This window comes from Falco cherrug, chromosome 4 (genome assembly GCF_023634085.1).
Source record: "Falco cherrug isolate bFalChe1 chromosome 4, bFalChe1.pri, whole genome shotgun sequence".
Taxonomy (NCBI): Eukaryota; Metazoa; Chordata; class Aves; order Falconiformes; family Falconidae; genus Falco; species Falco cherrug.
In genome coordinates, this window is record NC_073700.1 from 5,673,086 (window position 1) to 5,700,394 (window position 27,309).

Consider the following 27,309-nt stretch of genomic DNA (forward strand, 5'->3'; position numbering starts at 1 on the left):
GCATCCTCGGGACGGGGGCTGCAGGGCTTGGGCACTGTGAAATCCCTGGGGTAGCTAAAACTTGGGATTAAAAGAAAAGGAAAAAAAACCCCACCTGAGTGAGATGAAATTGTTTTGCTACTGAAAAGAGAGGACTTAGTCCAAGCCATGCCGTGAGGACATATCCTGCCTTTCAGGCTTCAGGTGCCGTGGCACGCCAGCTGCTGGCATCTGACTTCCCCTGTTAACAGTTCATGAAGCACAGATCAAGTCTGAAAGGTTTTAGCTTTACTAGGCATAATATTATTAAAGATTTATCAACAGCAACATGGCAGAAAGCTTTTCCTTGCGACCGCAGTGTATAGCGGCCTGTGCTCCGAAATAGAAAGGGCAAGTCAGGATTCACCCGAGATGCTCTTTTACGCCAAAGCAGCCTCGCTGAATTAAACAGAGCAATGCTGCTGCGCACCTGTCCCATCTCCAGCATCTGGTTTCTTTTGCATTTGGCATTAATAACGGCCCTAGGAAGTGGATGTGTTGAAGCTATAATGAAAATTATCCTCCCCCCCCAAATCCTACAGTTTTGTAGCTTAATTGAGCTGTTTTTTCACACACATCAGAACCTTGGTGACATCTATGAAGAAAAGCTCCGCACCAGCCCTTCCGCTTGGCACCAGGTGCAAGAGCTCTGCTGCGGTGGCAGAGGGTCAGGGCACCACACACCTGCCCAGCACAGATGCAGGCACGGCCCCCCAGCAGTAACGCTGCTCCTCATGGTCCCCCCCCCAGCAGTAACGCTGCTCCTCATGGTCCCCCCCCAGCAGTAACGCTGCTCCTCTCCCTCCTCCCCCAGACACCCACCAGTAGGAAAGGGGGGAGAGACTCTCGCTCTAACCCATCAGGCAGAGGCACTCCACGGGAGGACGAAGAGGATCTCTCTGGCTGACCAACAGTTGTCACAAGACGAGACTATCCCGCACTGACACGGATGACCCAGCTCCTGTCTAACAGTGTCTGATGCGCTGTGGGAAGGTGCCAAGGCTCTGGGGTTCCTCTTGGCCCCCGAAGTGCTGCAGCAGGGGACACGCACCCGGCTGCAGGTCAGCAGCTCTCCCTGGAGCTTCTGCCTCAGCAACGTGTTGCTTTGGTAGGACCCTCACCGCTGCCCATAGCCGCACCGGGGCCGGCAGATCCCCCTTCAAAGTTTACCCCCAAGAAGAGGCCAGTAACACATCTGTCTGCACATTTTCCTTACCTGAGATCCCTTTTTGGGTGGTCAAAGTAATCCTTAACATCAACCTTGTGTCAAAGTCACCTCGTGTCCAGAAGAGGTAGGCCTCCACGCGGGTCTGGATAGGCAATGACTCACTGCACTACCAAAATGACACAAAGTCAAACCTGAACCAAAAGACACACAGTCTTTGCACTGATGCGTCCTGTTTAACTTCAGATCACTAAATAAATTAAGCAGAAAAACCACAAAGAATTTTGAAAGTAGATGAAAACATTAAATACCCAAAACAAAAATTTAACCATTGCAGAACAGAGACCAGGAGGAAGCCAGTGGACAGAGAGCAGCCACAGGGGGGCAACACGTTCAGGGGTGCTTCTGGAAGGGCGAGCAAAGCATTAACTGCAAGATAAACAGCACCATTTTTTTTTCTCAGTAAAGATTTTATTTCAATTTAATTGCCAGCTTCATCCCATTAAAAAAAAAATCGATTAATTTCTACAGAATTCAAGAAGATGTACATTAGGAGGAATTACAAAACACAGGACCGGTGAAGTACAGCAAAGTGTTATCATTTCCTAGTGTAACATCAACGCCGATTCCACAGTGAAGCCATGGCATCTCTCTGGAGTAACACTTGGGCGTACAGAACAGCAGTGAAAAGCATCCACAACTGCAAATTTTGACCAAATAAGTTTTCAATTTATTACAGTATCAGAAAAAAAATAAAAATCACAAGAAACAAAAAGAGTAACTTTGCCTCAGCAGCTTTGAAAGCGCCAGCCGGCAGCTATAAAGTAGCCCAGTATGTCCCAGAATGAATCATCACTTCATTCCAGCTCTGGCTTGCAGGCACATCGTACTTCACTGAAGTACTTTAAATAGCAGTCTGTCTTTAAATGGAATTCTGCTAATTCATTGCATGATCTGTCACTTCGCTTCCCAGCTCTCCCACGCAGATGGCCCCATCACTCTGCCTTTACTGTTTACGTGGTGGGGCCACCTGCACGCTCCGCCTGGGGGCACAGCGCCAGCTAGCCTTGCCCTCGGGTCGCCATCGCCCTGGTGCCACCACCACAGCAGAGGCAGCTCAGCTTGACTTTAAATCAAAAAGGCCACTCCCACGTACCACGACAGGGAAGGGAGATGATTTTTGGCTGGGTCTCGGAGGCCTCCAGCCTGGAGCACAGGGAGCTCACCCAGCCCCCACCCAGAGGAATGCCCACACGAGTCGTTCCGGCAGCAAAGCGGGACCACGGTCCCTGGCGTGAGGCACCGGCTGCAGAGCACAGCCCAGGCTGGCAGAGGAGCCAACTGCTTTAGAACCTGCACGCTCCCACCTCCGCAGACCACAGCCTCTCCCTGCTCACCTCCCTCCCGAGCGCCGCGTTCAGCTCCCCAGCTGATGCAGCAGCCGTTCAGCTCCTTGGCCCGTAACGCAGCACGGCCTCCGCGCTGCACGTGCCACCTGCTGAATTTCGTACCACCAGGACAACCTCCCCGCACACGAAGCAAAGCACCTCCCTGAACACCACCACGGTTTCAGCAGCAAACGCCAAGGTATTCCCGACTTGACAGGGAAGCTGGAATTCTGCAGCTAGACAGGCTCGTCCGACCCCCTACTTATTTCCAGTAACACTGCTTCCCGACAAGGACCCGACTCCCACGCAGGTACGTACGGGCTTCCTCCAGGAAACCAAGATGGAATTATCCCTTCAACTGCTCTCGGCGTGCGCTGCATAGATGTGATTACAGAGAAGTTTATTCCATGCTCCTGAAAGAAAAATCTTCCAAGAAAAAGAATGCCCCTCAACCTACGCACACGCCAGTTTTATAGCTAGCCTCACTTTCACTTTTTTTAATTGGTAACTAGCACTAATAAGGGAATAGATTATTTTCTACTCTTTGTTGTCAGGTCCTTTACCTGGCAACACTGGGATGAACCAAGATGCATTTTTCCTCTCTCCTCCCAGCCTTAACCCTGGGGAGAGCTCATCCTGGATTAATTTTCCCACCCCCACCCCCACCAAGAGGCATCCTCATCTCAAGCAACCTCATGAAGGGAAGAAATATAACTATAGCCTTCAGTAAACTCTCCTATTCCATACACTTTTCAAAGCTCAAGCAAGCCACTTGGTTTAAGGAACTGGGAGGACCACACGCTACCGCACCGCCAGCGTGCTCCTGGAGCAGTTTTATTGACCCGAGAGGGCTCCTGGCACTGCACGGCATCCTTGAGCCAGTAAGCGCAGCAGATTCTCACCTTCAGATGAAATAAGGCACCCGTAACTTCTGTAGGTTTCAGTAACAGCTCACAACAATTTGCAACTTGTTACTGAAAGGGTAACATGGCAAAAAATCTCAACAGAAAGAACGTGCCTAGCACCAATAAGGTCTCTGCATCTGCTTTAAAATGAGATGCGACTGCTACGATTACTATGAATAATGGTTTTTTTGTGTAAAATGGAATATGGTTCCTCTAATGAAGTTTCAAGGCTGGCTTTGAGGCAAAGATTTAAAACTCCTTCAGATTTCAGAGCTATTTTTCCTAGTCCCTTAAAAGGGGGCTGCTCTAAGAGGTAAGCAGCAGTGCAGAACGGAATATTTCAAATGTTACAAATTAGAGCTGGTTTGCTGGAGAAAAAAACTCAACCTGTTGTCACCTTAAACACAAGGCAAGGCAGAGAGAAAACAAGAGAATATTAAAGCACTTCCCAAGATGGAGGGCAGCACAACAGCAGACCCTTGTGTAACAAGGGCAGCAGAGCCTGGAGGTTAGGCAGTTCTGTGGGAAATGTGCTCAGCTTCATCACCATTTTCTCCCTAATTAAGAGTCCCTGCGGAGATCAGATCAAAGAGATGCAAGAGCCGGTGGGGTGGAGGCAGAGGCAAAGTCTGAATAAACCGCTCAGCTGGGTATTATTTTGTTGGCACGGCATCTCTCTTAGCGTTTCACAGGGCAGCAATCAGGCTAGTAAGTGCTTATCACCTCCCTCGGCCCACAGCTGATTTTGAGGAATGTCTGCCTGTCCGCGCAGAAAACTCTTCCGTCAGGCGCTGCAGTTAACCGGCGGAGCTGTCGGGACCGCCAGCTCTGCAGTCACACCAGCGGCTGCAGCTGTGGGAAAACAGCCAAGCCAGCGTGAACGTGGCTGGCGGAGACACCGTGCGCAGTGCAAACCCAGCAACGGGGAGCTCAGCTTCCCAGTCAGAATAAATACTTAACCAAACAGCTTGTCCTGACTTACAGTCTCGGCTGTAGTGTTATCCCTGTAGCCCATCCGATTTCACTTGGGTTTTCCAGACGAGCTGCACTCACACCAGCATCCGCCACAAAGACGCACCGTCTGTCCTGGAGATTTAACGTCACGAAGACTGTGGCTACCTCCGCGTGGGCTTGGCGCGTGTCCCAGCTGCACTTCAATGCCATAGGCAAAAACGTTTTATCAGAAGAGAAAAATCAGGGTCCTCTGAGCCCTTTTTCACCTCTCTAAGACATTTCCTGCACATACTCTTTGGGTCTTTCATCTGAAAATTTGGCCCTGTACCCAGCTCCTCCTCTGGACTATCGTGTGAGTGTTGTCCCAGAAAGAAATACAATTATTACAAGATTATTTGCCCCGGAGAAGATGATGACATTTTTGTAGCATGAATAAAGTTTAAAGCTGGCAGACAATTTTCAGTCTGTTTTGAGAAAAACCACTCCAAATGACTGAAAATTTCACATGGGATCATCCAGTGCGTGGTAATTTGTGATGCAGCTGCAACTTTTATTCAGATGACATTTGATTTGATCTGGAAATCTCTTCAGTCAGTGAGTGAATGAAGAGCCACAAAGCGTCTTTCTCACCGAGTACAAGGACACGGTCTCCTCCTCCAGCTCCTTATGCTCTTGAGCACGTAATTGAAGAACTATCCACTAAAAATGCAATTTCTCACAGCCAGTTCAGAACTACTGGCTTCTCCCTTCTGCAGGAGGAAAGCCATTTGTACTGAGCTAGGCAGGAGCAAGATAAGCAACCCCAGGCTGCTTCACCCGCAGCCTTGTCTCCCTGCATCTCCTTCACAAATTTTAGTCCTACGATGGTTTCTGCAAATTTTTCAGGTTTCAACTCACAGACGTATCATATCTCACAAATATATCATATTTTCAATGTATCATCATCAGATGACATTATGAACAACCTCAGGCTCTTCAGGTAAGCATACTTATTTCTGGCCATACAGAAGCCCCATGTCACAAAACTTAAGTCCCTGTAAAGTATCTCGGATTACTTCAGTTTCTTAGATATATAGAATGCAAAACATTTCACTGAAAAAGTAAAAGCTAAATAAATCTGAAAAATGTTCTGGGTAGTCTGAAGTGCAGATCGGACATCCCAGCCCCTGGGACCCTCCGCAGGCTGGGAACCAGTCTGCACCAGCTCCCGCACCTTCAAACCATGGCCAACAGCTGCGTGTGGACGTGAACAAGGCAGGCTGGCGTGAGGCACGAGCAGCAGAATTAGAAAACGCAGCAAGTACTAGGGACACACAAAGGTAACTGGCACTGATAAACTTCCCAGGTGCCAGCGCCCACCTGAGCTCAGGCAGCAGGTAGAAAGGATCTAGACAAAACAGACAACCCTGAGATGGAAATCCATTTCTTCGTAAGGCTTTGAGAGCATGTGGGGTTTTTAAGTGCTTTTCTTAAATTAATTCTCACAAAAGACAGGCTAGCATTCTTTAAACAGTTGTGATCCTTCATTCCAGTATAAAACACATATGCAAACATGGCTTAAGACCCATGATCACTTAAGATATAATTTTAAGGTTTGTATTAAAAATATTTTTTATCCAAATGATAAATATTTTAAAATAAGCATTTACAAAAATAAATGGTCCGTTCCATAAGGAAGGACATATATAGCTGAAATTCTGAATACATGTTGAAGCAACACAATTATTGATGAATCTAGTTAATAAAATCTTTGGTATGAGAGTAGAGTACAGTAATTTTCATGCACCGTTGTCTTCCCCTGGCAGGTATACTGTACAGACAAGCGAAGAGGCAGCTTTTCCTTAGTTTCTTGCTATGTCTTCCAAATACAACATACAAATATTTCTAACGTGTCTTCCTATGATAATGGGAGAAAAGCCCAAGATTCTCCTGGCTCTTCCTACGACTTTCGTATCTAAAACAGAATGAAGACGGGAGGAAAAAGAGAAAGTGAACACAGTTAAGTTTCATTCTAGCTAGTAAGCAGCAGCTACAAAAAATAAAACTCAATTTAAAAAATTACTCCAGAGGAAAGCCCATTTCCTTCAATATTGTATACATCAACTGCCAAGACAGGAGAATGACGAAGCTGTTTGGATTCATGGCTGCAAGTTCAGAGACATGAAGGGAAGATTACCGAGTTAGGTCAGGGGGCAGCCACACACCTGAGCACAGCACCGGAGGGTGCAAGCCTGGCACACCACATCCAGGTCTGGCGGCCCTGTTACACATGGGGCATTGAGATACTGCGCTGCTACAGGGAACAGCCTCAAAAAGTGGAAAAAAGAGCCTTGGAACAAAAGACTTGAAGAGATTAGTTGGTAATTTTAGCAAAAATAAAGATGAATCGCTGACTTGAGGCACAGGGACCTCCACAGGGAGAAAATGTAGAATGTCAGCTGGTACAGAAACAAGGGGCTAAGGGGCTCTGCAATCTGGTAGAGAAATGCTTAACAAAAACGATAGGCTGAGGCTGAAAGGAGTTCAAACTGAGATGACGACGCACCTGCAACACTATGGACAATTAACTGGGATCAAGGGAAGTGATGGATTTTCTGGTTTTTTTGCTAACAGTCCCTGAATACTTTTCTGAAAATGCTTCTATTAAATGCTGGTGAGTGAATTTCATGAAGGAAACACATGGGTTAGCCTCAAAGGTCTAACGGTCCCCTTTAGCCTTAAACCCTGACTCCATGGACAGTCCAGTTGAGAGACTATGAAGGGTAACACAGCCCAGACTCACATCACCTGAGACGTCCATGAACTGGTGCTACTGTAGCCTACAGCTCTGGGGAAAAAAAACCAGGAAAGAATGACGTCCAACTGTAACTGCTGTGACTGGTTATGAGGAGCAGAAGGCACTAAACCAAAATGGAAATTGGATTCTGTTCCCCACGTGAAGACTGGCACTTCCCACAACCCCCATGAGAAGACCAGAGAAAGTGACACCTCTGAATCAGCCACTCTCTCCCCCTTGGATCTCTCCCACGAGTGCTGACTCACTGCTTTGCTGAAGTTGATCCATGTGGACACATCAACGCATTTTCTGCTAAGAGCTGTCGCTCTCACAGCCACACTGGGTGAGCGGAAGGTGGGATAGTGAAGAGGAGCAGGAGCTCTGCTCTGCTGGCTGTGTGAAGCAGGCAGCTTCCAGCCAACAGGGAGAGCTAACACCCAGAGCCAGCAACAGGGGCAATGGCTGCAGCTGCTCGGGCTCAGCAACAGCAAATCAAGCCAGCGTCCTCTGGCCCTGGCACTGGTCTTGCTTCAGCCAGCTCCCAAGGGATGGGGAAGCCAGGAGGTTTGGGCACGTCTTGTGACTGCTTGGAATCACGACCCATTTCTATAGCAACAGGAGCTCACATGACTACTGCCTTTAAAAAGAGCCCCTATTTGAGGCATCCTCTGTAGGCAAACTATCCATTATTTATATCTCAGCATGTCTGAAGCACAATTTGTATCCTAACCTCATTAATGAATAATGACACCTTGACCTGCTCTATTAAGTAAGCCATGTTAGATCAAGAGGCATGCTGCTCTCCCGCCCCGTGCTAAAGTAAGGCAACCAAGACAGAAAACACCGGAGTAGATTACCTGAGTTACAGCAATACCAAAACAACGCAAATCCTGCAGCAACACTAAAACAAGCGAGGAAAAAGACTGGACCTAAAGAAAACATAAAAAGAAAGCCATTAAGACAGAACACAGCAGTGGAAGTTTAGCTCAGTTCATAAATCATCGGTTGCTATTAATATGCATAATTAAGTGTATTCAAATGAAGCTAACATTCACAATTATGTATGTTTAGCTAATGTACTATGAAGCACGTTTACTATACTGTAATTAATTTTTACTACAGTTGCTTTGATACCATTCACTGTTCATCTAGCTATATATCCTATGAAATTTAAGTGAAAGCTTCCTCGGATGTTTTGTCACTCTAAAACTTTGTGCAAAAATCCCTTTAAACGCTATAACAAGATACTAACCAGACTACTGGGACCTCACCACCCAGCGTAGCATTTTACTCTGTAAGCAGCCCCCACTGGGCCAACGCATTGCCTGTGGGTAAGAGACTGCTTCGTATGAGACTGCAGTCCCTTAGAAACAGGTTTTTAGGGGTTTGTTTTTTCCCCACAGATGTCCCACAAATTCCACTTTCATGACAAGAGCAAATATTCTTCTTTACAGTTCTGCTGGAAGCTGAAAAGCAGAGCCACAGGCACACCTCAGACAAATCCCCCACTGGAAAGATTTCCTTCATGTGCCTGCCTAGGAATTACATGCAGTTTATCGCTGACGTTCAGTACTGATGTTCAATAAAACCTATCTAATTCACACTTAGCCACAGGCAAAACCTCATAAAAATTTATATTGGCTTCTTTATTATTTAATATTCTATTTATATTTACTACTTCACTAGGAATACAGCTACAACTAAACTGCACCTGTCACTTTAAGGACAAACGTACTGCAGATTAACAGACTGGGGGGCTGCCCATGCAGAGAAGGGGGGAACAGCGAAGGAGCGAGGACCCGGTTGCCCCTTTGGGTGCAGGTCTCCCAACCCCAATGGGGGTGACGAGCAGCCGGGCAATCTCCCGTCTGAGGCCAGCTCTTTCATCAGCACGAGAAAGAACAGAAATGATTTAATTTTCTTATCTCCAGGCACCTCCTCTGTTCTTCCTGTACTGTTATGCTGATGTCAGCAATAGAGACGTGAAAAATCGGAATAGCACTTTGGTTCAATATTCAAAGTAACAACAACGCAGGCAAAAATATACATGGAGTGAAACTGTGTTTCTGCCCCTTGCTTCAGTCGCCTCTCAGGGAAAACTGGCCAAAAGGCACAGCTCATAGCAGGTGCTTTTATTCTCTCATAACCGTACCTAAAGTACTAAATAAAACATTGGTGAAACTTAAATGATAAGATAGCTCGCTATCAATTTGGAAAATTCTTCAGCTTTCTTTCAGATCTTCAATTCCTTTTCAAAATATCTTTCAGTGAACAAAATATTTGCCTCTGTAATCTGGGCACTGAACAGAAGAAGGGGCAAAATTTAACACATTTTCCTAAGGAAAATATATTTTTAAATACATTAATCTGAAATGCATTTAAATTCACCCTTGCTTATCTTCCTTCCTGTCTTTGTTTTCAAATGTTTTATACTTAAATGGAAAGCTTAAAAAACTTTAAAAAGTGGAAAATTATATGCGCAATGACGCTACCAGCAGCTGAACAGACCTTACTATTCCATCATTGGAGAAATCTTAGGAAACAAAGAGTTTAGCTGTAACTGAGTAAAGATACCACTGTAAATATTGATTAAACTCTACAGTGTCTTGATTTTCCTGGCACTGGTTTCCTCAACAGCAGCTCAGTATATTTTCCTCCATTAATTCCACTTAACTTGTGACAGTAAAGACATCGTAAAACAAACTATTTGTTACATGAAAAGCAAATTACATGATAAAATAAATTGCATCATAATCTGAAAAGCCATTCCATCCGGTGACACTGTATGCATTTATTTACCCCTGTCATTTAGCATATATTTCTCCTTGTCAGTGTCTATCTCTGTGGAATCTGTGGTTTCTAGAAATAAAAGCAACACATGAGAAGTTAGTACTCAGCTCAGGCAAACCAACAAACATAATCAGCACATGCAAAATTGTGCAAAACAACGCATTTCAGAAAAATATCCGATTTTGACATAAAATATTAACCCCCTCTAAAGGTAAATAATTTCTATAGTTGAATCTGGGTTTATGCTGATTGAAGGAATATAGGTGCATAGTCATTTTAACGCAACTCTAAATAGCTGCGGCGGCACCTCCGCTGCGGTTGAGCACTAAGCACATGAGTAACATCACACCCGCTCCCCCAAGATCGGCGCCTGCTGCACGCCGGACACCTGTAGGGTCACACACACACAGAGTTCATTAACTAATTAATTATTTAATTAACACAGATAAACACCGTTGCTAACCCAGTGTGGCCACAAACACCCCCGGCCTGACGCCTGGCCGCTCTCCCCGCCCGGCAGTAGCGCTGGGCATCGGCAGGCGCACCCGGCGCCCGCAGCTCGCTCCGCAGCCGGCCGGGACGGGGTGCGGGCACGCACGGCTCCGCGGGAGCCTGGGGGTGCTGCCCCCAGCGCCCCGCACCGCCCGCGGCAGCCCCGCTCGGCCCCCCGCTCCGCACCGCTCCGCACCGCTCCGCACCGCGCCGGCTCCAAACAGCGGCGGAACAAAGGTGGGCGCGCCGCGCCCCGCACCCCCCGCGGATCGGGCTCCGGCAGCCTGCCTGCTGCGGGGCGGGCTGCGGGGGGCGCGGGGCGGGCCGCGGGCCCCGGGGCAGCGGGCGGGGCGGACGGGACGGGGGACCCTGTGCGGGCCGGCGGGCCCCGGGGCTGGGGGGCGGACACGACCCTGTGCGGGCTGCGGGCCCCAGGCTGCGGGGGGGGGCGCGGCCCTGTGCGGCCCCACCGGCCGGCGGCCAGCAGGGGGCGGGGCGGGGCCGCCCGCGCTCCCGCCACGTGCCGCGCGCGCCCCCCGGCGGCACCAGCGGTGCCCCGGCCCAGCGCCCCGCCAGCCCCCGCCCCCAGCACGGGCCGCCGCGGAACGGGGGTTCCCCCTGCCCAGGCGTGGGGCCGCCCCGGGCACAGCCCCCCCCCCGGCCCGCCGGGAGCTGCTCCCGGTACCGCCTGTCCCCGTCCCAGCAGCGCTCAGCACAGCGCCCCGGCCCGGGGGTCCCTCCTCCCTTCACAATTACAATGAGGGTATAATTTCTCTAAATGCTCTGTGCTACATCTGGCAAATGGAGTAACTGCTGCTAAGAGCAACGTTTGAGTAACCCAAACATTGTACTTTTTAGAGGTCTGAAGGATAATGCCTTCAACATTCAAAACGTCCCATTTCACTTAAATGAGAAATAACACCTCCTACCCAAGAGGGAGGGCTTTTCCTGAAGAATCAAATCGTTTGCAGTTTCAAAGTGCCACACAGATGCTCATCAACTATTCCATCCAGAATGCAGACATCTGTCTCAGTCACTTAACTCATAAGAAGCAACAAACACCCACACATCATCTCACCGTCTCCTCCTCAGGTCGATGTAAGGAAGCTGCAGGACCTCAGCGTGCAGTAGGATTTTAACTCGGCTATTTATTCTCATCATTTTGAGGATGGTAACGTAAGAGAGTGTACCCAGGTACAGAGAAGTTAATGACTTACGATGGTTACTGGAGTCCCCTTGCATAATGCCAAAGCAGCACAACAGTTTGGGGGCACCACACACGCTATTTTTTCTGCAAAGCGCTTCTAGCACGTGCACTGGTTACGCACAGTCTGCACATGAGAAGCCCCAACCCTGACTGGCTCCCCAAGTAAAAGCTCTCAGAAGTAACCACGTGTAGCAGGTGCAAGGACGAGATGTTTATGCTCCAGCTCAAATGAAAACACCGCGCAGACACCCAGCGCAGGTTCCCTTTCAGCTGGCTTGGCCGGGCATGAGAACAGCGCGAGGCAGCATGAGAGCTCACCTGCACAGCGCCTGCACAACTTCCAGTGTGAGCTGCATGGGTATTGGTCACAGCTGTGCTATTTCTAGCAGCCGGCTGAATCCAGACCCATCTATATGATCTAACTCAGCCGCATCTATATGGACGCGGTCAGGCCTCGGCTACTGTGTACACGTACGTTAAGATCCATTCTCAGAAATGGCTTTGGGTGTTACTGAACATTAACAGAGCTTAAACTCCTAAACCATCAACACAGGTTTGAAATTTTATTCTTAGTAACTACACTAAGACTTCTTAAGTTGATCTGAATTAATAAAGGCTGTCTGCTGCCTTCTAGGCAGGGTGGCAGAAAAACCTGCTGCTCTTGAGCTCTACCAGAGTAAAAACAACAGATCCAAGACTCTTTGATTGAAGAGCCTGCTCCCTCAAAGGGCACGACTCTGCAGGGGGAACATCGGATCAAAAGCACTGCCCTAAAGCTGCTGCAAGGCTGAATCAGCTGGGATTTGTGTTCACCTGAGATTCTGCAGCATGGATGGGCTCAGACTCCCCCAGTTCAAGAGGGTTCGGGTATGGATGTGGAGACCTGCGGTAACTCTGCAGCCGCCCTGCGAATGCAGCAGGTAAATGGTGTAGCTTCCACTGGTATTTATTTGTGGTGGGGAGATACAAACCTTTTCCTTCAAAATGAAAGGTGAAACAAAGCTAGACAATGCAGTATCTTCGCAGGTAATTACAATTTTATACGCCATATTCACTCCAGAAATAAAAGAGGCCTAACCTACGGGGTTTTGGTGTAACAGTTTGCATCTTACTGGAGTTTGACCCGCATGTCTAAAATTTCCCCTGGAACCTACCTGTGGGGTTTCTGACAACTAGAAATCAACTGACCGGTGAAGCATTAGTGCTGTTAAGATACTTTATAAGGATTTCTTAAACTGCAGTCCCTCCAGAGCTTCATTAACTTAAATGTGGGAGTTTTCCCTCAAGCTCCTCAAGTAATTTCAGTATACAGGATACCCGAACTTGTTTCTCATCCTTTTGGAACACAGTTTTCTCCAGTCCATTGGGGGAGGAAGAAGGAACACCAAGACACAGCAAGCATTATCACAGGTTGGCAACTCAGGCTGGATACTTTTCCTTAAAGAAATGAGCTCCTCTGCAGCACAGAACCAAATCTGTTTGAGGCTCAGTCCTTCTAAAGTACATACGTCTGTATCTGGGAGGCAGCTTTACAGATACCAGGTCAGTCCTGTCAGCTGCACAAACAAGCCTTACATGATCAGTATCACAGCTCTTCTTTGACAGGGCCTGTGGATGTTTGTTTCACATTAAACTAGACACAACTAGGAGATTTATGGATTGAGGGAAAGCCAAGCTTCTGGGCCACCAGAGTTTTAAGCTTAACAAATCAGTGGCTTGTAATGTTCTTATGTGCTACGGATCAGAATCAACACAGAGGATATAAACAAGCCATTAAGAAGCAATGGTTATGAAAAGACAAATTGCACTTCATGAGAGTTATATTGCTGTTTTACGTGTTGCACTTAAACAATCAAAGAGTTTTGGACTGCCCACATTACTCAACAAGTAACAAGAACTATTCAGTCAAATCCCCTTACGGCTTTTGGAAAATTCAAATCAAACAGAATTCAGAATTATTTAAATAACCTAATTATTTAAATTAAGTATTAATCAAATAAAAAATAACCAAAAAATATTCAAATAACCTAAACGGGTTATTTAAATAACCCAAACCTCAACTGAAACATGGTTTTGTAATATACACATGAGGAAATCCACAACTCACAACTTACAAATCAACTTACTCAAGATTTTCCTGCTTGGCAGGTCATTATACAGCTGTTCAGCATTGATCTGTAGAGCCCTGTAAAACTCTTGACAGTGTCTGTCTCCTTTCTTTTGAAGGTGCTTTATCAGATCTGAAAGTCTGGTATGGAGTGATGCCTTTGGATTCCTGAACTGAAAGAGAAAAGCACTCATGAGAAGTGAGATCAATTTTACATCACTTGGAGATCAATTTTACATCACTTTACAGTATGCCTGGAGTGAAGATACGGAGCTTGTTTTTCACTTGCTAAAAAGAATGGGCCAAAAAAATGAGGGGAACCTAAAAAGGCCGTATGCGCATTGCACAGCCATCATCAAGACACCAAGCTCAATCTCATCAGCACTGCTCGATGGAGAGCATATTGCCTCTGCCTTCCCTCATTCTTTTTTCTGTCCTCATGAAGTGACAGCTACTCCATGTTTAATGTTTTCTCTGCATTCAAACTAACATGGTACTTGCTATTCTACCATTTGATTCTGACAGCTGTTGATAGAAAATATCAACAAATCTTATAATAAGTTTTTATGTCTTCAAGTTTCCCCTTAGTTGCCTAGTAACGATCACTCAAAAAAGTACTTTATGCTGCTTATGTTAGTCCCAATATTGGAGTGTTCATCATCCCAAGATTACATGTTTCATTGTTTCCAGCACAATTAGCTGCTGCATACCCAGTGCAACATGTACAAACTCTCATTACTCAGGCAACACAGCAAGAGGCTGCAGAAGAAAGTACTTTCATTCTATAGCCCAAACCATGATGAATCTTTACAAAGAGAATGAAAACGCGTACCTAGCCTTACGCACATCAAATGATTTCAGCTTACCTGGAAAATGTCCAAAGCCATTCTCAGAAAGCATCATATTTCAGACCAGTAAAACAGATAACCTTTGTGGTATACTTTGTTGGGATCAATTCCTGCTCTAGGGGGACAGGAATGCGATATACATTATACAACACTCCTTATTCTGACAAAATTCCCACAAGGTCTGCCGGATATAGCTGAGACCGTAAGCTTCCTCAACACTCGACAGAGTTGACAGAAACTTGCCTGGACCTACATGAAAGCAGTTTCTTCCAGTCTGATATGTGCAGAAGTCACAAACTATGTTTCACTGATTCTTTATGCATTTATTCTGATCCTCTTGAGGGAATGAGGTGATCTTTAATTGTGCATGTCACACTGTTTATCGTAACTGAGCAACTAGACTGGCTCAGCTGATAATTTAGCGCTGCTCTACACCACCAAAACACTATTCTGAACTCCACGGAGTTCATTTATGACAGAATTAGATCTATCTTTCCTAATGTTAAAATACTGGTATGTCAAAACCCTGAGCCTCAGGCAGTCAAAAAAGTCAGAGGGCAAGTACGAACAGTTATTAGTAGGGCTTGGGAAGCTTTTAACTGACTTTAACTTTCACTCCACATAAGTTTCAAAGATCTTTCTCCCTAAAAACAGCCACCCATTTTTGAAAGCTTCGTTCCAGGGAGGGTAGCCTTCCTCCGTACACAGCAGCACCACTGGAAGATGTTACTAACTCCATTCACTTCCCACAGCTTACAGGTGGGACTCATGCTCCCCTTCTGTACCAATACTCAAAGAGTTATTGATCCCATTAATCAGCAACTAAAACTGAACAAGCTAATATAGATGATTTTGTGGACACAGCTGGATACGGCACAGATCATCTGACATGACACTCCACACTGCCTCATGTGAGGAAGCAGGCATGCAGGGCACTTGGTCACACGATGGGTGCAATCCTGCCCACAGAGTGATTGTAAGAGTCATGGCAAGGACCGTGGCATTAAGCTGCTGCTGAAAAAGAGTGCCCTCTCTCAAAACCGCTTGGCACAGGGAATGTGCCAGCCCTGTGACTTCTCCTCTGATACGAGATCCCAGATACAACCAGTCAGCAAGTAAGAGGTGAGGAAGACCGGCTGCATGTGGCAACAAGAGTCAAGTGAGGAAGAAGGCAGCTGAGCTACTGACCCGCAAAAACAATGCAACATTCAGAAATGTAGTAAAATTCATCAGATTACCTTTTCTGCTTCTGCATTGGTAAGAATTTGGGGGTAGACTCTGTTAAGCTGAAGAATAATTTTATCAACCACTTGCTCATTCAGTCGGCTATTGCTTGTAAGAAAATACATGTCGTGTTGCAGCCGCTGACAATATGACTGATCTAGAGAGAAAATAATACAAAGAACAAACCACAGCAGTTACTTAGCAAGCCATTTTTAAAATCTGTAAATTTCATTTTCCTAACAGTGGTTAAACAGCTGAAATAGAATTACCACCATCATAAAACTTCAGAAAGCTGAACTATCTGTTAGGGAAACACAAGATAGCCACGTGCTTTTAAAGACCCAGCCACTTAAAATCCCACACATCTGAACTCCTGGCTGGTCACTCATGCCCGCTCTCTCTTTCCAAAGGGAGAAGGTTCTAAGTTACTTAGATGTCAAGCACTGACAGATATTTCATCAAATACAGTCCTAAAGTCGTTAAATCACTGAAGATAATTTTTCTATCATTTATGAAGTCAGATTATGGAGTTTAAAACTAATGCGTTTTATAATTTTTTTTATGTAAATACCTATTTCATAGAGAGAGGTTCTCTCTGGTGTAGATGTGGGGTGGGGTGGGACGCAGAGAAGCTCACACAGCCAGGCAAGGCTGAGGACTGACCGAGCTGCAGTGATCTGGCCCTAACATCACCCAACCTTCCAAGAGTTCGTTGCTGCCTTTGGTCTGTCGGAAGACTTCAGCAACTCGCCCAGCGGAAACCACCCAGACTGAAACAGAACCAGACCATCAGGAACGGCATCTCTGCCAAAGAGCCAGGATGTTTTTTAGGGTAGAACTTCTGCCTTCGCACAGGAGTGGGGAGAAAGAGCATTCAAAAAGCAATACATTTTCACCATGGAAGTACACTCAAATACACATACAAGTAAAACGCCTTTTTCTACTAACCCAAACCTCTGCCAATACACAAATCCAGACTTGCTACTGTTTTAGGCACCATTTCCAATTTGGCAGCAATGGATTTTGCAGGAGCACAGCCTTCCCTATAGCTGCTTGACTACAGTCCCTAGATTAAGATACAGGCACAGACTGTTTCCACGGGTTACTGTGCCCTTATCAGATTTAGAAAGAGAATGTCTATGACTGCATCTGAAGTAAGTGTTAAAATGTCAGCACAGCACTGTATAACCAAGCAGCATAGAAAACAAAACCAAAACACCCCCACCCCCACCACATTCCCTGTTTAAAGCAAATGCATAGGTCTTACAGCATTTTGGCTATCAGAAAACACATAACCGTCAGCCCTTTGTGCCCTGCGATTTAGAGAAGATAAATAAAAGAATGAAGGAAAAGAGCCAGAAAACTCTGGCACGATGCACTGCACCTATGCACAGCCCTTTCTATATCGAGATGGGGGGCAGGGTGGTGGTGGTGTTTGTGTTACACTGTCCTTTCCCTGTATCTGTGTAGCACTAACAGTACTGACAGGAAAGAGCTCAGGAAAAACTCCCAGTTTGACCATCACGCACTAATAACTCGTCCAGTGCCAGTGTGCCTCCTATTCAAACAAGAACACACAGCTATTGATGCTGCATAGAGAGCTGTGATTCTACCGGCACAACAAGATTTCAGTTACATTCTTACTTTTTATACAAACACTGTATTATTTCCATGCGTTTCTAATGCCTCGTGTTTCCACGGCTCACTGTCAAAGCAGCTTTTTAGTGTACTGCCAGAAACATATCGCCCAGACACCCTTGCTGTGCAACTTCCTTTTGTTGCAAGAAGTTCCGCGTTATCTCATTCAGTGTGATTAAGCTTCCCCTCTTCAACTCACTGGCACGTGCTAAAGGCTGAGGCAAGGACCAGGAAGCTGAAGTTGTGCCTGTTCATGCAAATACTTTTTGGGGACTTAAGTGCCATGCTCCCTGCAGCTTCCTCCTTCTGCCTCAGCTACATGATTTGTAGTGATTCTCAGTGTCACCAACAACTCTGTACCTTCTGCAAACTTAAAACCCCATTCTTTAAACCAGGCTCTTCCAGCTAGGAGAGCAATTAAACTTCAAATAACACTACGACATTCAAACAACCACAGCAAGCAGTAAAAGCATGACAAGGATCCAGTAGAATTAGTATACAAAGTAAAAGAAAAGCAGTTTCAAAGTGTCATCTCCCTCGCTGCCTCCTGCTCTGTTGCTGCCTTGTCATTACCAATGCCTGCACAGGCAGCACGCAGAAGTCTATTAGCAGCAATTACAACAGTGAAGTTAACTGTGACCAACTGAAGACTGCATTTAAGCCAACATCATTTTCTGAGCAGTCAGGAGCACTCCATGTCCTTGCGGCACTTTTCATTTACACACACTCATTCAATCATCACCAGTCGTACCTGTCACCGGAACCCTGCGCGCTGGTGCACCATCTTGCAGGGCGTAAGCCTCTCTGAGATTTCAGGGGTGGCAATGCTTTCTTCCCATCTAAGCCAAAAGGTAGAAGCGAACATGACCACGCTCTTGGCCTCTCTGGCTACTGCTAGATTGTGCCTGCCAAGCACAGGTCTTATGCCTGGCTCTGACATCTGCAAGATGCTTCTCCCATCCTCTGAGATGCTCCATTTTTAAGAGCCACCCATAAAGCAGTCTGCCTTCTCCCCACTCTCACAGAGACATTTCACCTGTCTGCACCTTCACCTCCTCCAAATTACTTCAGTACATTAGGATGGTGTGTGCAAGGTTTAAAATTTCTGTAGAGCAGTTATCAATCAGCGCAAAAGTATCTCACCTTTCCAGTATCTAACCTCTCTCTTCAGAGATCTTTCATGTCTCCTCTAACTCTGAGGAATCTTTGCCCAAACCACACAAGGAACCAGCTTCAGGCTTCTGGTAGACCACAGAAGTGGAACTTCCCACTGACATCGCCCACCAGTGCAGAATTGTGCCCCAGCTACTAAATTTAAAGAAAGCAAACAAAAAAAGCCCCACCAATGCCAGAAGCTGGAGCATGGCACTCTGCTTTGGAGTGATAAGGGTATCTGGAAAGCACACGTGTGCATTTGAAGCCACCACATGATGCTCTTGGACCCAGCTTGCCGCAGGAACTCCGGCAGCTCTGTTATGGCAGAGACTCACTCCCATGCACCAGGTATAGATGGTGGCACTACGAGGTTTTATTATCACCGTACACAAGCAGCAGCTTTTTAATATTGAACATGCCCATTATTTAGATTTTAAAGCAACAGAAACCCCAAAGCAGGTAACTTCACGACTGCAGTAAGGCTACTGATGTGCTGTCAGGTTTTAAGGATTTAAGGAGTGGTTGTCTGGGATATTTTGCATATCCACCTTTTATCTCACTGCCTCAAAGAGACAACAGTTACTGCCAGGAAAAATTTAAATCTTTATGCTAAAAAGACTTTAAGCGGGAGTAACCCCAGCATTAAAAGGACAGTCATGCTGTTAGCCAGTACCTGCCTAGAAAGTTCAGAGCAGCAAAACAGGGAGACCAAGTCAATTAACCACAGCTTACGGCACAGACGCGGCATTGCCAGGCGTTCTAATGCCCTCAGACTGCAGGAGGATTGTATCTAACTCTGAATTTGTGATTTGATGTTACACCTTCTCCTCCGCTAGAACATTAATCTGACTGGGCTTAACCCTGTTTGCAGGTTTTGGACCCAGGCACAGGTTTGCTCAAGCACGCAGCTGCAGTGGAGGAGTGTGCAGGCTTCAACACAGCTGGAGGAGCAGTGGACGGAGCTCAGCCTCACTGAAGAGAGGGAGCGAATACAGCTGAGATTGAATACCACAGCAACGAAGCTGACCTAAAGGTTGCTTAGAAAAAAGTCGATATTTACATTTCCTCCAGGTAAGAAAAACTTGTCAGACACAGACAGGAAGCTCAGGAATGGTCTTTGACAGTTGAGAAGAAAACATGACTAATAACTTCATGTTACTGCCTTATAATTACTGTAAGCCCACGACACATCACACACGCCTACTTTTCTCTCTTACCCAAAGTACAAAAAGCCTCTTGCATACAGCATATGTACACCACACTAACATACACAGCCTGCACCTGACCGCACACACGGAAGGAAAGGAAGTAGACGTATAATTAAAAAATATTAGAGAAAAAGCAAGAGATTACTGGTTATTTGTAGCCAGCAGCTCCTCAGACAGAGAATAAAATACATACAGTCGGTGATGATAAATGCACAAGCAGCAAATGACAGAAACAAAGCAAGTCAGTCATCATTTTTCACCTGCAGGTAAAAAATTATCACCCCTGTGGCAACTCTTTGTAAAATGACACAACTCTATTCTTCCTTCCAAATGGACAATTGGGTTTCTGACAACAGCTGCCAAACGACCCAGCCACTATACTAAGTGCTGGCATTTTAAGGCTGCTGAAATATATTCTGCTCTTGGAGTAACAAGGCTCATAAAAAAAATCTGATCGTATGTGACCATAAGGTGCCACACTGTCTTCAACAGCACCTGCAGGAAAAATGGCAAAGACGACACAGCCACTCTTCCCCAAACTCCTTCTAATTTAATAGCAGTGTGTTCACAGAGAGTTTTTCAGAGACAACTCCTTACCTAGGCACCAGCATGCCAGATCCTGGCAGCAGCCAGTATGTCAGACAAGCGCTGTGGTGTTGGCACTCTCGTTCCATGTGCCTGTGGTGAGCAGTCTGGCCCCTGAAAGGTGTCACTAGCCACCGGCACAACGCACTGATAACACAAAACATAACTTTCAGGTTATAGTGGCTGTCGAAAAACCCTTTGTAATTTTGATTCTGCTTAATTATTATAAACATAAAAGACTCCACGTTATTTTCTGTACAAGGGACATCAAATGGGATTTTGTCTCTTGCAGTCCCCTGCACGTGTTTGTCTACGATCTACTTTTGCTTCCTTTCTGGATAAAACCTAGGGACCTGCCACCTTAGGCTGGGGTCTGCATTGCCACCTCATGTTTATATGAATTTTTTTACATGAATAAATCCAGCTGCATTCCAGATTCATAGGCTGGATCAGCCCCTCCTCCCTAAATTGCGACATGGAACCACTCTCATCCACACCTGGGCTGGCCAACCACCTAAGTCAGACAGGCAGACTTTTCCAATTAATAACTCCCCCAGTATTTACATAGGGACCCTTGCTACTGTCTCTGGCACCACTGTATCTTTATTAAGAGTTTCATGTTTTGTTTGTTCTCCCCTTAAAAGCCTCCTTCAATTTACCAAGCAAACAGACGGATCATCACGAGCGTAGAAATTTCAAGACACAAACCCTCTGGCATTCTCCACAACAACACACAGAAACCTCGACAGTATGTGCTGTGCAAACACAAGCTGCAACTTCCTGTAAAACTCCTGGATGATTTTCATAAACTTTATAAAGGCAATGTGACAACCAAAACCTTGAAAACATGTGACCTGCCATTTGTATGCATCCCTATGAACTCCTTGCTGAAGCATCCCAGGAAAGAGATGAAAAAGCCTCTCTCAACAAAATGCAAGCTTAATGCTTATTTAATTTGGGGGTTTTCCCTTTCAAGAGCCCAAGAAAGGGATGATGAGGATTTAAGAAGGAATCTGACTGCAGAGAATGGTCTGGGGGGATCAGATTGCACTGGTTACCAAATGCACCTCCAGTGACAAACAACTGCTCTTCTCCTCTGGGCTGGAAGTGGTGATACAGAGGTGAAGGACCACTTGCCACCGTCCCCAGCCACACTCACCCACTGCCCCCGGACCGCGCTACTGGCACGGTAGTAAGCAGAAGTCAAGAGTCCATGAGCTGCTGTCAAAGAACCAGAGAATCGTTCAAGATCAAGCTCAACCATTAACCTAAGGGTGCCAAGTCCACCAGTAAACCGTATCCCTAAATGCTGTATTTACACGACTTTTAAATACCTTACTTTTAAATAAACCACGTCCTGGGCACCCTGTTCTAGCACCTGCCTACCCTTTCAATGAAGCAAGTTTTTCCTAATATCCAATCTGAGCCTCCCCTGGTGCAACTTGAGGCCATTTCTTGTCGTATCGCTCGTTATCTGGGAGAAGAGACCGACTCCCACCCTGCTGCAACCTCCTGTCAGGCAGTGGTCGAGTTCAGTACCTCATCTTTATCTGCAATATCTTTCAAAAAATAGAAGAGAAAAAAATAATAAAGCAGTGAGCAAAATACTAAAATGCTCCTGGTACTCGAGTGCGACACGATGTTACACACGTTCCCAGCCCTCCCAGCTTCCTACGAAGGCGGCTACAACAACGGGGCCCTTCAGCAGCCGGGAAAGCTCCTGTGCACCGCAGGCGCGGCGGCGGAGCCCCCCGGGCAGGAGCGGGGACCCCCCGAGGGGCACAGGGCGGCCCGGCCCCCGCGCCCCAGGCCACGGTACCGCCGGCGGCCGCGCTGCGGACACACCCCGCCCGCTCCCCGGCCGCCACCGCGGCGCCGGCTCCCACCCGCCCCCGTGACACCAGCCGCCGCACCCCGGAGCGCGGCCCGCGGGACCTGGCACGACCGCGCCGCCGCCCCGGGGACCCCCGGCCGGGCCCCGCCTCACGCAGCTCGGCCTTCGCTCTGCGCTGCCCGGGGAGCGGCCGCGACGCCGCAGCGGCCCCCGCCCCGGCCCCGCAGCGAGGCGGCGCCGCCTTCGGAAAGCGACCGCCTCTCGGCCCCGCCGGCGAAGTGCCCGGCCCTCCCTGCCGCCCCCGGGCTCCCGCCGCCCCGCACTCACCGGCCATAGCGGCCCCGGCCCTGCCCGGCCCGCCGGCGGGCTGCTGGTCTTCCTGCTGGGGATGGCGCCGGGCCGGGCGGGCGCGGCCTGCCGGGGCGGGGCGGCGGAGCTGGGGCGGTGCGGCCTGCCGGGGCGGTGCGGGGCGGCCTGCCGGGCCCTGCCGGGGCGGTGCGGGGCGGCCTGCCGGGCCCTGCCGGGGCGGGGCGGCGCGACCTGCCGGGCGCTGCTGGGGCCCTGCGGTGCGGTGCGGCCTGCCGGGCGCTGCCGGGCGCTGCGGCACGGTGCAGGCTGTCGGGGCGGCCCCTCCCCGGCCCGGGGCAGGCGGTGCGGGGGCGGCGTGGGGCAGCGGCGCGCCCGGGGCTTCCGCCGCAGCGCTTCGTGACGGGCCCGTCGCCCTGACCGCCCCGAGGCCTCAGCGGGCCCGTGTGCCCTGAGCGCATGCGGTGGGGCGTGGGGCAGCGCGGGGGTGCGGGCCGAGACCCGCATCCTGCCAGGTTTGAAATGACCGATGCCACAGTTCGCTTTTACACACGTACTCAGAGTGACATCATACACACATGACCTCATACACATGTGTTACGTCATACACATATGTCACACATATGTGGCATCATGCAAGTACACGTGACGTCATACAAATACACATGACCTCATACACACATGTGATGCTATACACCCCATGACGTCATACAACCCCTGTGACGTCATATACACATCCTGTGGCGTCATACACCCCCCATGATGTCATACATGCCCCTGTGGCACCACATGGCGTCATATACATCCCCTGTGACGTCACACCCCCATGACATCATATATACACACCCATGATGCCATACACATCCCACTGTGATGTCATACATGTCCATATGACGTCACACTGCACGTGATGTCATGCACTCCTGTGACGTCATAAACACCCCATGACATCACACACAACTGCTCAGAGTATGTCTGCATTTTCATCACATCTGTGTTTTTCTTGTGCCGCAGCACTGTACCCATTTGTTTCAATGCAGTGACAAAGTGTAACGCAAATTTAGCAGGTAGTTGGAGCAGTGACAGTGTCTCTTAATCAGAGAAAAACTTGCGTTGAAGCCTCTAACTGGGATATATTAACTTCAAGAGGCAAGAAGTGCAAGGAAATCTGTACATCTAAAAAACTCCCATTTGCACAAAAATTAATCAGCATTTAATTACCCAGCAAAGTAAGGAGGACAACATGCATTCCTAGGAATGAATGCTGCAGAGGAGTGAAGCTGAACCTTAGCTTTACAAATAGTGGTAAAGGATGGGATATATTATTTAATACTACAGATATTTTTTTTCACTGCAAAATCTGCTATCTTGTTAATATGTTGGAAAAGGCAGATTTCTAGTATAGCGAAGACAGAGGGCGATTAGTAATTGCGACTTGTGTTGAAACCATGATGAAAGTGCTTATGTTGAAGAGGGACAGAGATCTTCTGGAGGGATTAAAATTACAGTAGGCAAAGCTGAATCCAGATTGGTACATAAAATGCTTCAACCACACAACTGCCCTTGCACAGACACCTCTTAGTAGCAGTTTGCTTCTGTTAAGCAGCAAGCCCCCAAGCACCAAGAGGTGCCCTTACCCAGGAAACAACCATTGTGGGGATGACCGCTAGTCCACGAGATCCTGAAAGGTTTGCTCAAGTTTGCCTCCGTGCCGTCTTAAACCAAGCATGTGGAAAATCTATACCAGTGTACTGGGACTGGATAAACAGAGAGTAAAACGTACAGCCCCTCGCTTTGGGTGGTGGTCTGGTGTCTGGGAAACTTGCAGCGCTGAAGCCACCATGGCCCGGCTGACGGGCTGGGACTTCTGAAGCCCACAGGGTAGGCATGAGTTGCCAAATGGGAGGTAAGAAAGGATTTAGTTTAAGACTTGACTTTGCGCTTGGGTACATGTTGTACGCCTTCTCGTGAGAGACAGCTCCAGCTAGCCGGGGTCTTAGAAAAAATGAAAAAAAGAGAATTTGCTGGAAGTTTGCGAGTGCTGCCACTTCGTGGTCTCACGGAGGAAGTGTCACACCCAGCACAGCCCCGGGTGGTGCTCGGGGCTTACCGGGCGCGTTGCTAGCACGTCCTGGGGCAGCATTGCAGCTAGCAGGGTTAGCCACACAGACCTCAAGCTTTCTTCCAGTTAATTTCTTTCTCTGATACTCTCGCCTTTGTTTTCAGTGTCTGGCCTTCCCTGCCAGGGGGGAGTTTCTAGCCTGGCAGAGCTCTCCAAAGACAGCAGCATCCCACCCCAGCACTGTCCTTGCCATGACTCCGAGGAGCTCATCACGGAGAAGTTCCTGGTGAGCACAGCCAGAACTGCTGTAACTCACGCAATTATAGCCATCACCATTAACAAATGAGATACCTGCATCCCCACTTTTACTCTTTAAAATGTTGGTCTATAACCCTGTACTACAAATGAAAGCAGCTTATTTATCTCTAGAAAGGGTAAGAACATGGGAAAAAAACCCTCACTGGAATATTTTTAGTATTGTCAAGTGCTGTGACATTTATGGTGCGTGTCCTTGGGAAGACAGATGAATAGAGTATAAACATCCTGAGTTTATTCCATTTACCCTTAGGAATCCAGATCTTCTGAACAGCATGAAAAGAGATTTTTAAAATTGTTATTATTGCACATGGAGACCTTGATCATGCCTGTATCAGAGTGCTTTCTGGCAATGTATTGTAGTAACAGAAACAGGCACCTTATGGAAAGGAGACTGTAATTTTATAACTCCTTCCATCACAGTTTTCTAAGACTATTTCATATATATATATTAAAATATCACAGCAGAAGGAGTTGCCTAGTACTAATAAGCAGTGGTAGTATGGCATGCTGAGGATTTCTTTTTATGACCATTTTATACCATTGTGAATTCACTGCATTTTGTGCTCTGCTAAAAAGTTTCTGTGGAATTGCTACCAGAATCTAAACCTCAAAACTGAAAACCTAGTAATCTTAATGTGACATAGACTGAAATCTCTAATATAAATCTTAAATGTTTTTTAGCAGACAGTGTTTCCAAGCACTGTGAGTGAAATGGAAGTAAGTAGCAATCATTCAGGAGTGCTGCAGCATAAAGTGCCACATTGCCTGGAGATATTTTTACCCTATAGGCTCAGATAATGATACAAGAATCAAGGGTTAAATATATCACCTCCTCATGCCCATGACAGGCAAGACTTCTGCAGCCATATCACTGTTAGGTTTGCCTTGGAAAGACAGGTCCTCAGGGAGTTGTCCGGCCACGGCAGAGGCAGCGGAAAGGGACGGCCATCCGCACGCAGGGGGCACATCGCCGGGGAGGCACACACTTGGCCAGAGCTGGGCCACCAAATCCCCTCCCACGGTACGATCCATGACATTCAAAGAGCACAGCCGGATCGGGTGGACATACGCTCGGTACTGGCCACAGCGATGTGCCGTATGCAAATGGCACTGCGAGACCCTTATGGTCTTTGAGGCGAGCAATGCTGATTTTCACCCTGCTGACGGGCCGGGCGGCACTGCGCGAAGCCCTCGCTCCCTGCTGACGGCAGGTATGCCATGGGAGCACAGCCCAGCTTGCTTCCGAAACTTTTTCATTTCAGATTTCTATCTCCTGATTTAGTTGCTAAGCTAAGTGGCCTGCCCAGCAGTGTTTTATTTCCCAGTGTCTAAAGGACAGCAGATGTATTTTCTGGTTAGCTAATTGCAAAAGCCATTGCTGTTTCCCCCGAGAACCGACTGATTTGTTTATTTGAGTGAATTATTTGATTTACTAAGTATTACCCTTGTCCTGGCAGCATCGGCATGTAGCGTTTTCTTGTTTTATCAGTTAATTGTTAAATCACAATATGGTTTCTTATTTTCCCACAGCTGAAGAGGACTGGATCTCTTTAGGAACAAATTAAACCCAGATAGCGCAGGCAGTTTCTTTAACAAAGTCCTTCTTTGTGTTTAAGAAAATGCAATGAAATAGTTCTTAAAAGCTCAGATTACGCATTTAGTTCCCTTCAGCAAGTTTTAGCTAATCATTTATAAAAACAGACTCTAAGAAGGAAAAAAAAATGGCAAGGCAGCAACCGGCTGGCCACTCCCGTCCGAGCCACTGCCCCTCCTGGCTCTGCACTTTTGTTCCAGCAGATTCGGACTTTTCAGACCGGTCATTTCGCCCAAGTCCCTCATTAAAAATAGGCACTTACATGTCTTGTAGAGCATCATCCATAGGTTTCACAGGTTTGTGCTGTACACGTACAGCGGCAGGGCAGCCGGAGTGCTGTCCTCCTTGCCTGGATGAGCAGAGGTCACTGGAAAAGTGAAAGTAAACTGGGAGGGAGCATGTCCGGCTGCATGCCGCCAGCGATGGCCTCCCGTGTGTGCCAGGTCACGGCTGCAAGCACAGCCCCCAGCAGTGCCAACGCGGACTGCTCCTCCACCCCTGGCAGCCAGCCACACTTTGCTGTTGGTTTTAAGGAATGTGTAATCAGCTCTGAAACCCAAGACGTTTGTTTACTCGGAGTTATGGGATAATTTTTTATTTTTATTTTTTTTTTGTGCTAGTAATTTCTAGGCTTGCTTTGCATATAGAATGGGTAACTTTCCAGTCTTATTTGTCTAGTCATATTATAATTGGTATAACCACCTTTTATTTCTTCATTCATTAGGAGGTAAACAA

General features: G+C 47.4%; 1 protein-coding gene across 10 annotated transcripts; it reads right to left on the reverse strand.

The window, feature by feature from the left end:
• Nucleotides 1–1,632: 1,632 nt before the first annotated feature.
• On the reverse strand, nt 1,633–27,002 carry CARD19 (caspase recruitment domain family member 19). 10 transcript variants are annotated; one of them, XM_055710283.1, is made up of 7 exons: nt 22,622–22,903; nt 20,473–20,607; nt 15,889–16,031; nt 13,822–13,975; nt 10,006–10,065; nt 8,064–8,135; nt 5,846–6,384 (listed from the first exon to the last, which is right to left on the reverse strand). In XM_055710283.1, exons 3-7 carry the CDS (start codon nt 15,997–15,999, stop codon nt 6,272–6,274), a joined length of 510 nt encoding a protein of 169 aa, XP_055566258.1. In that variant the 5' UTR covers nt 16,000–16,031; nt 20,473–20,607; nt 22,622–22,903; the 3' UTR covers nt 5,846–6,271. The 10 variants fall into 10 exon arrangements, 8 of the variants coding, with proteins under 8 accessions (XP_027668421.1, XP_055566258.1, XP_027668420.1 ...); XM_027812620.2 differs by lacking the exons at nt 5,846–6,384; nt 20,473–20,607; nt 22,622–22,903 and adding exons at nt 1,633–1,883; nt 26,837–26,997; XM_027812619.2 differs by lacking the exons at nt 20,473–20,607; nt 22,622–22,903 and adding an exon at nt 26,837–27,002.
• Nucleotides 27,003–27,309: the final 307 nt, after the last annotated feature.

Coding starts and splice junctions, on each gene's coding strand:
- CARD19 (XM_055710280.1), bottom strand. CDS start 23,107: ATGCGGGTCTCGGCCCGCACCCCCGCGCTGCCCCACGCCCCACCGCAT. Junction 20,608..22,621: donor GGCCGGGGCCGCTATGGCCG/GTGAGTGCGGGG, acceptor TTGTGTTATCAG/TGCGTTGTGCCGGTGGCTAG.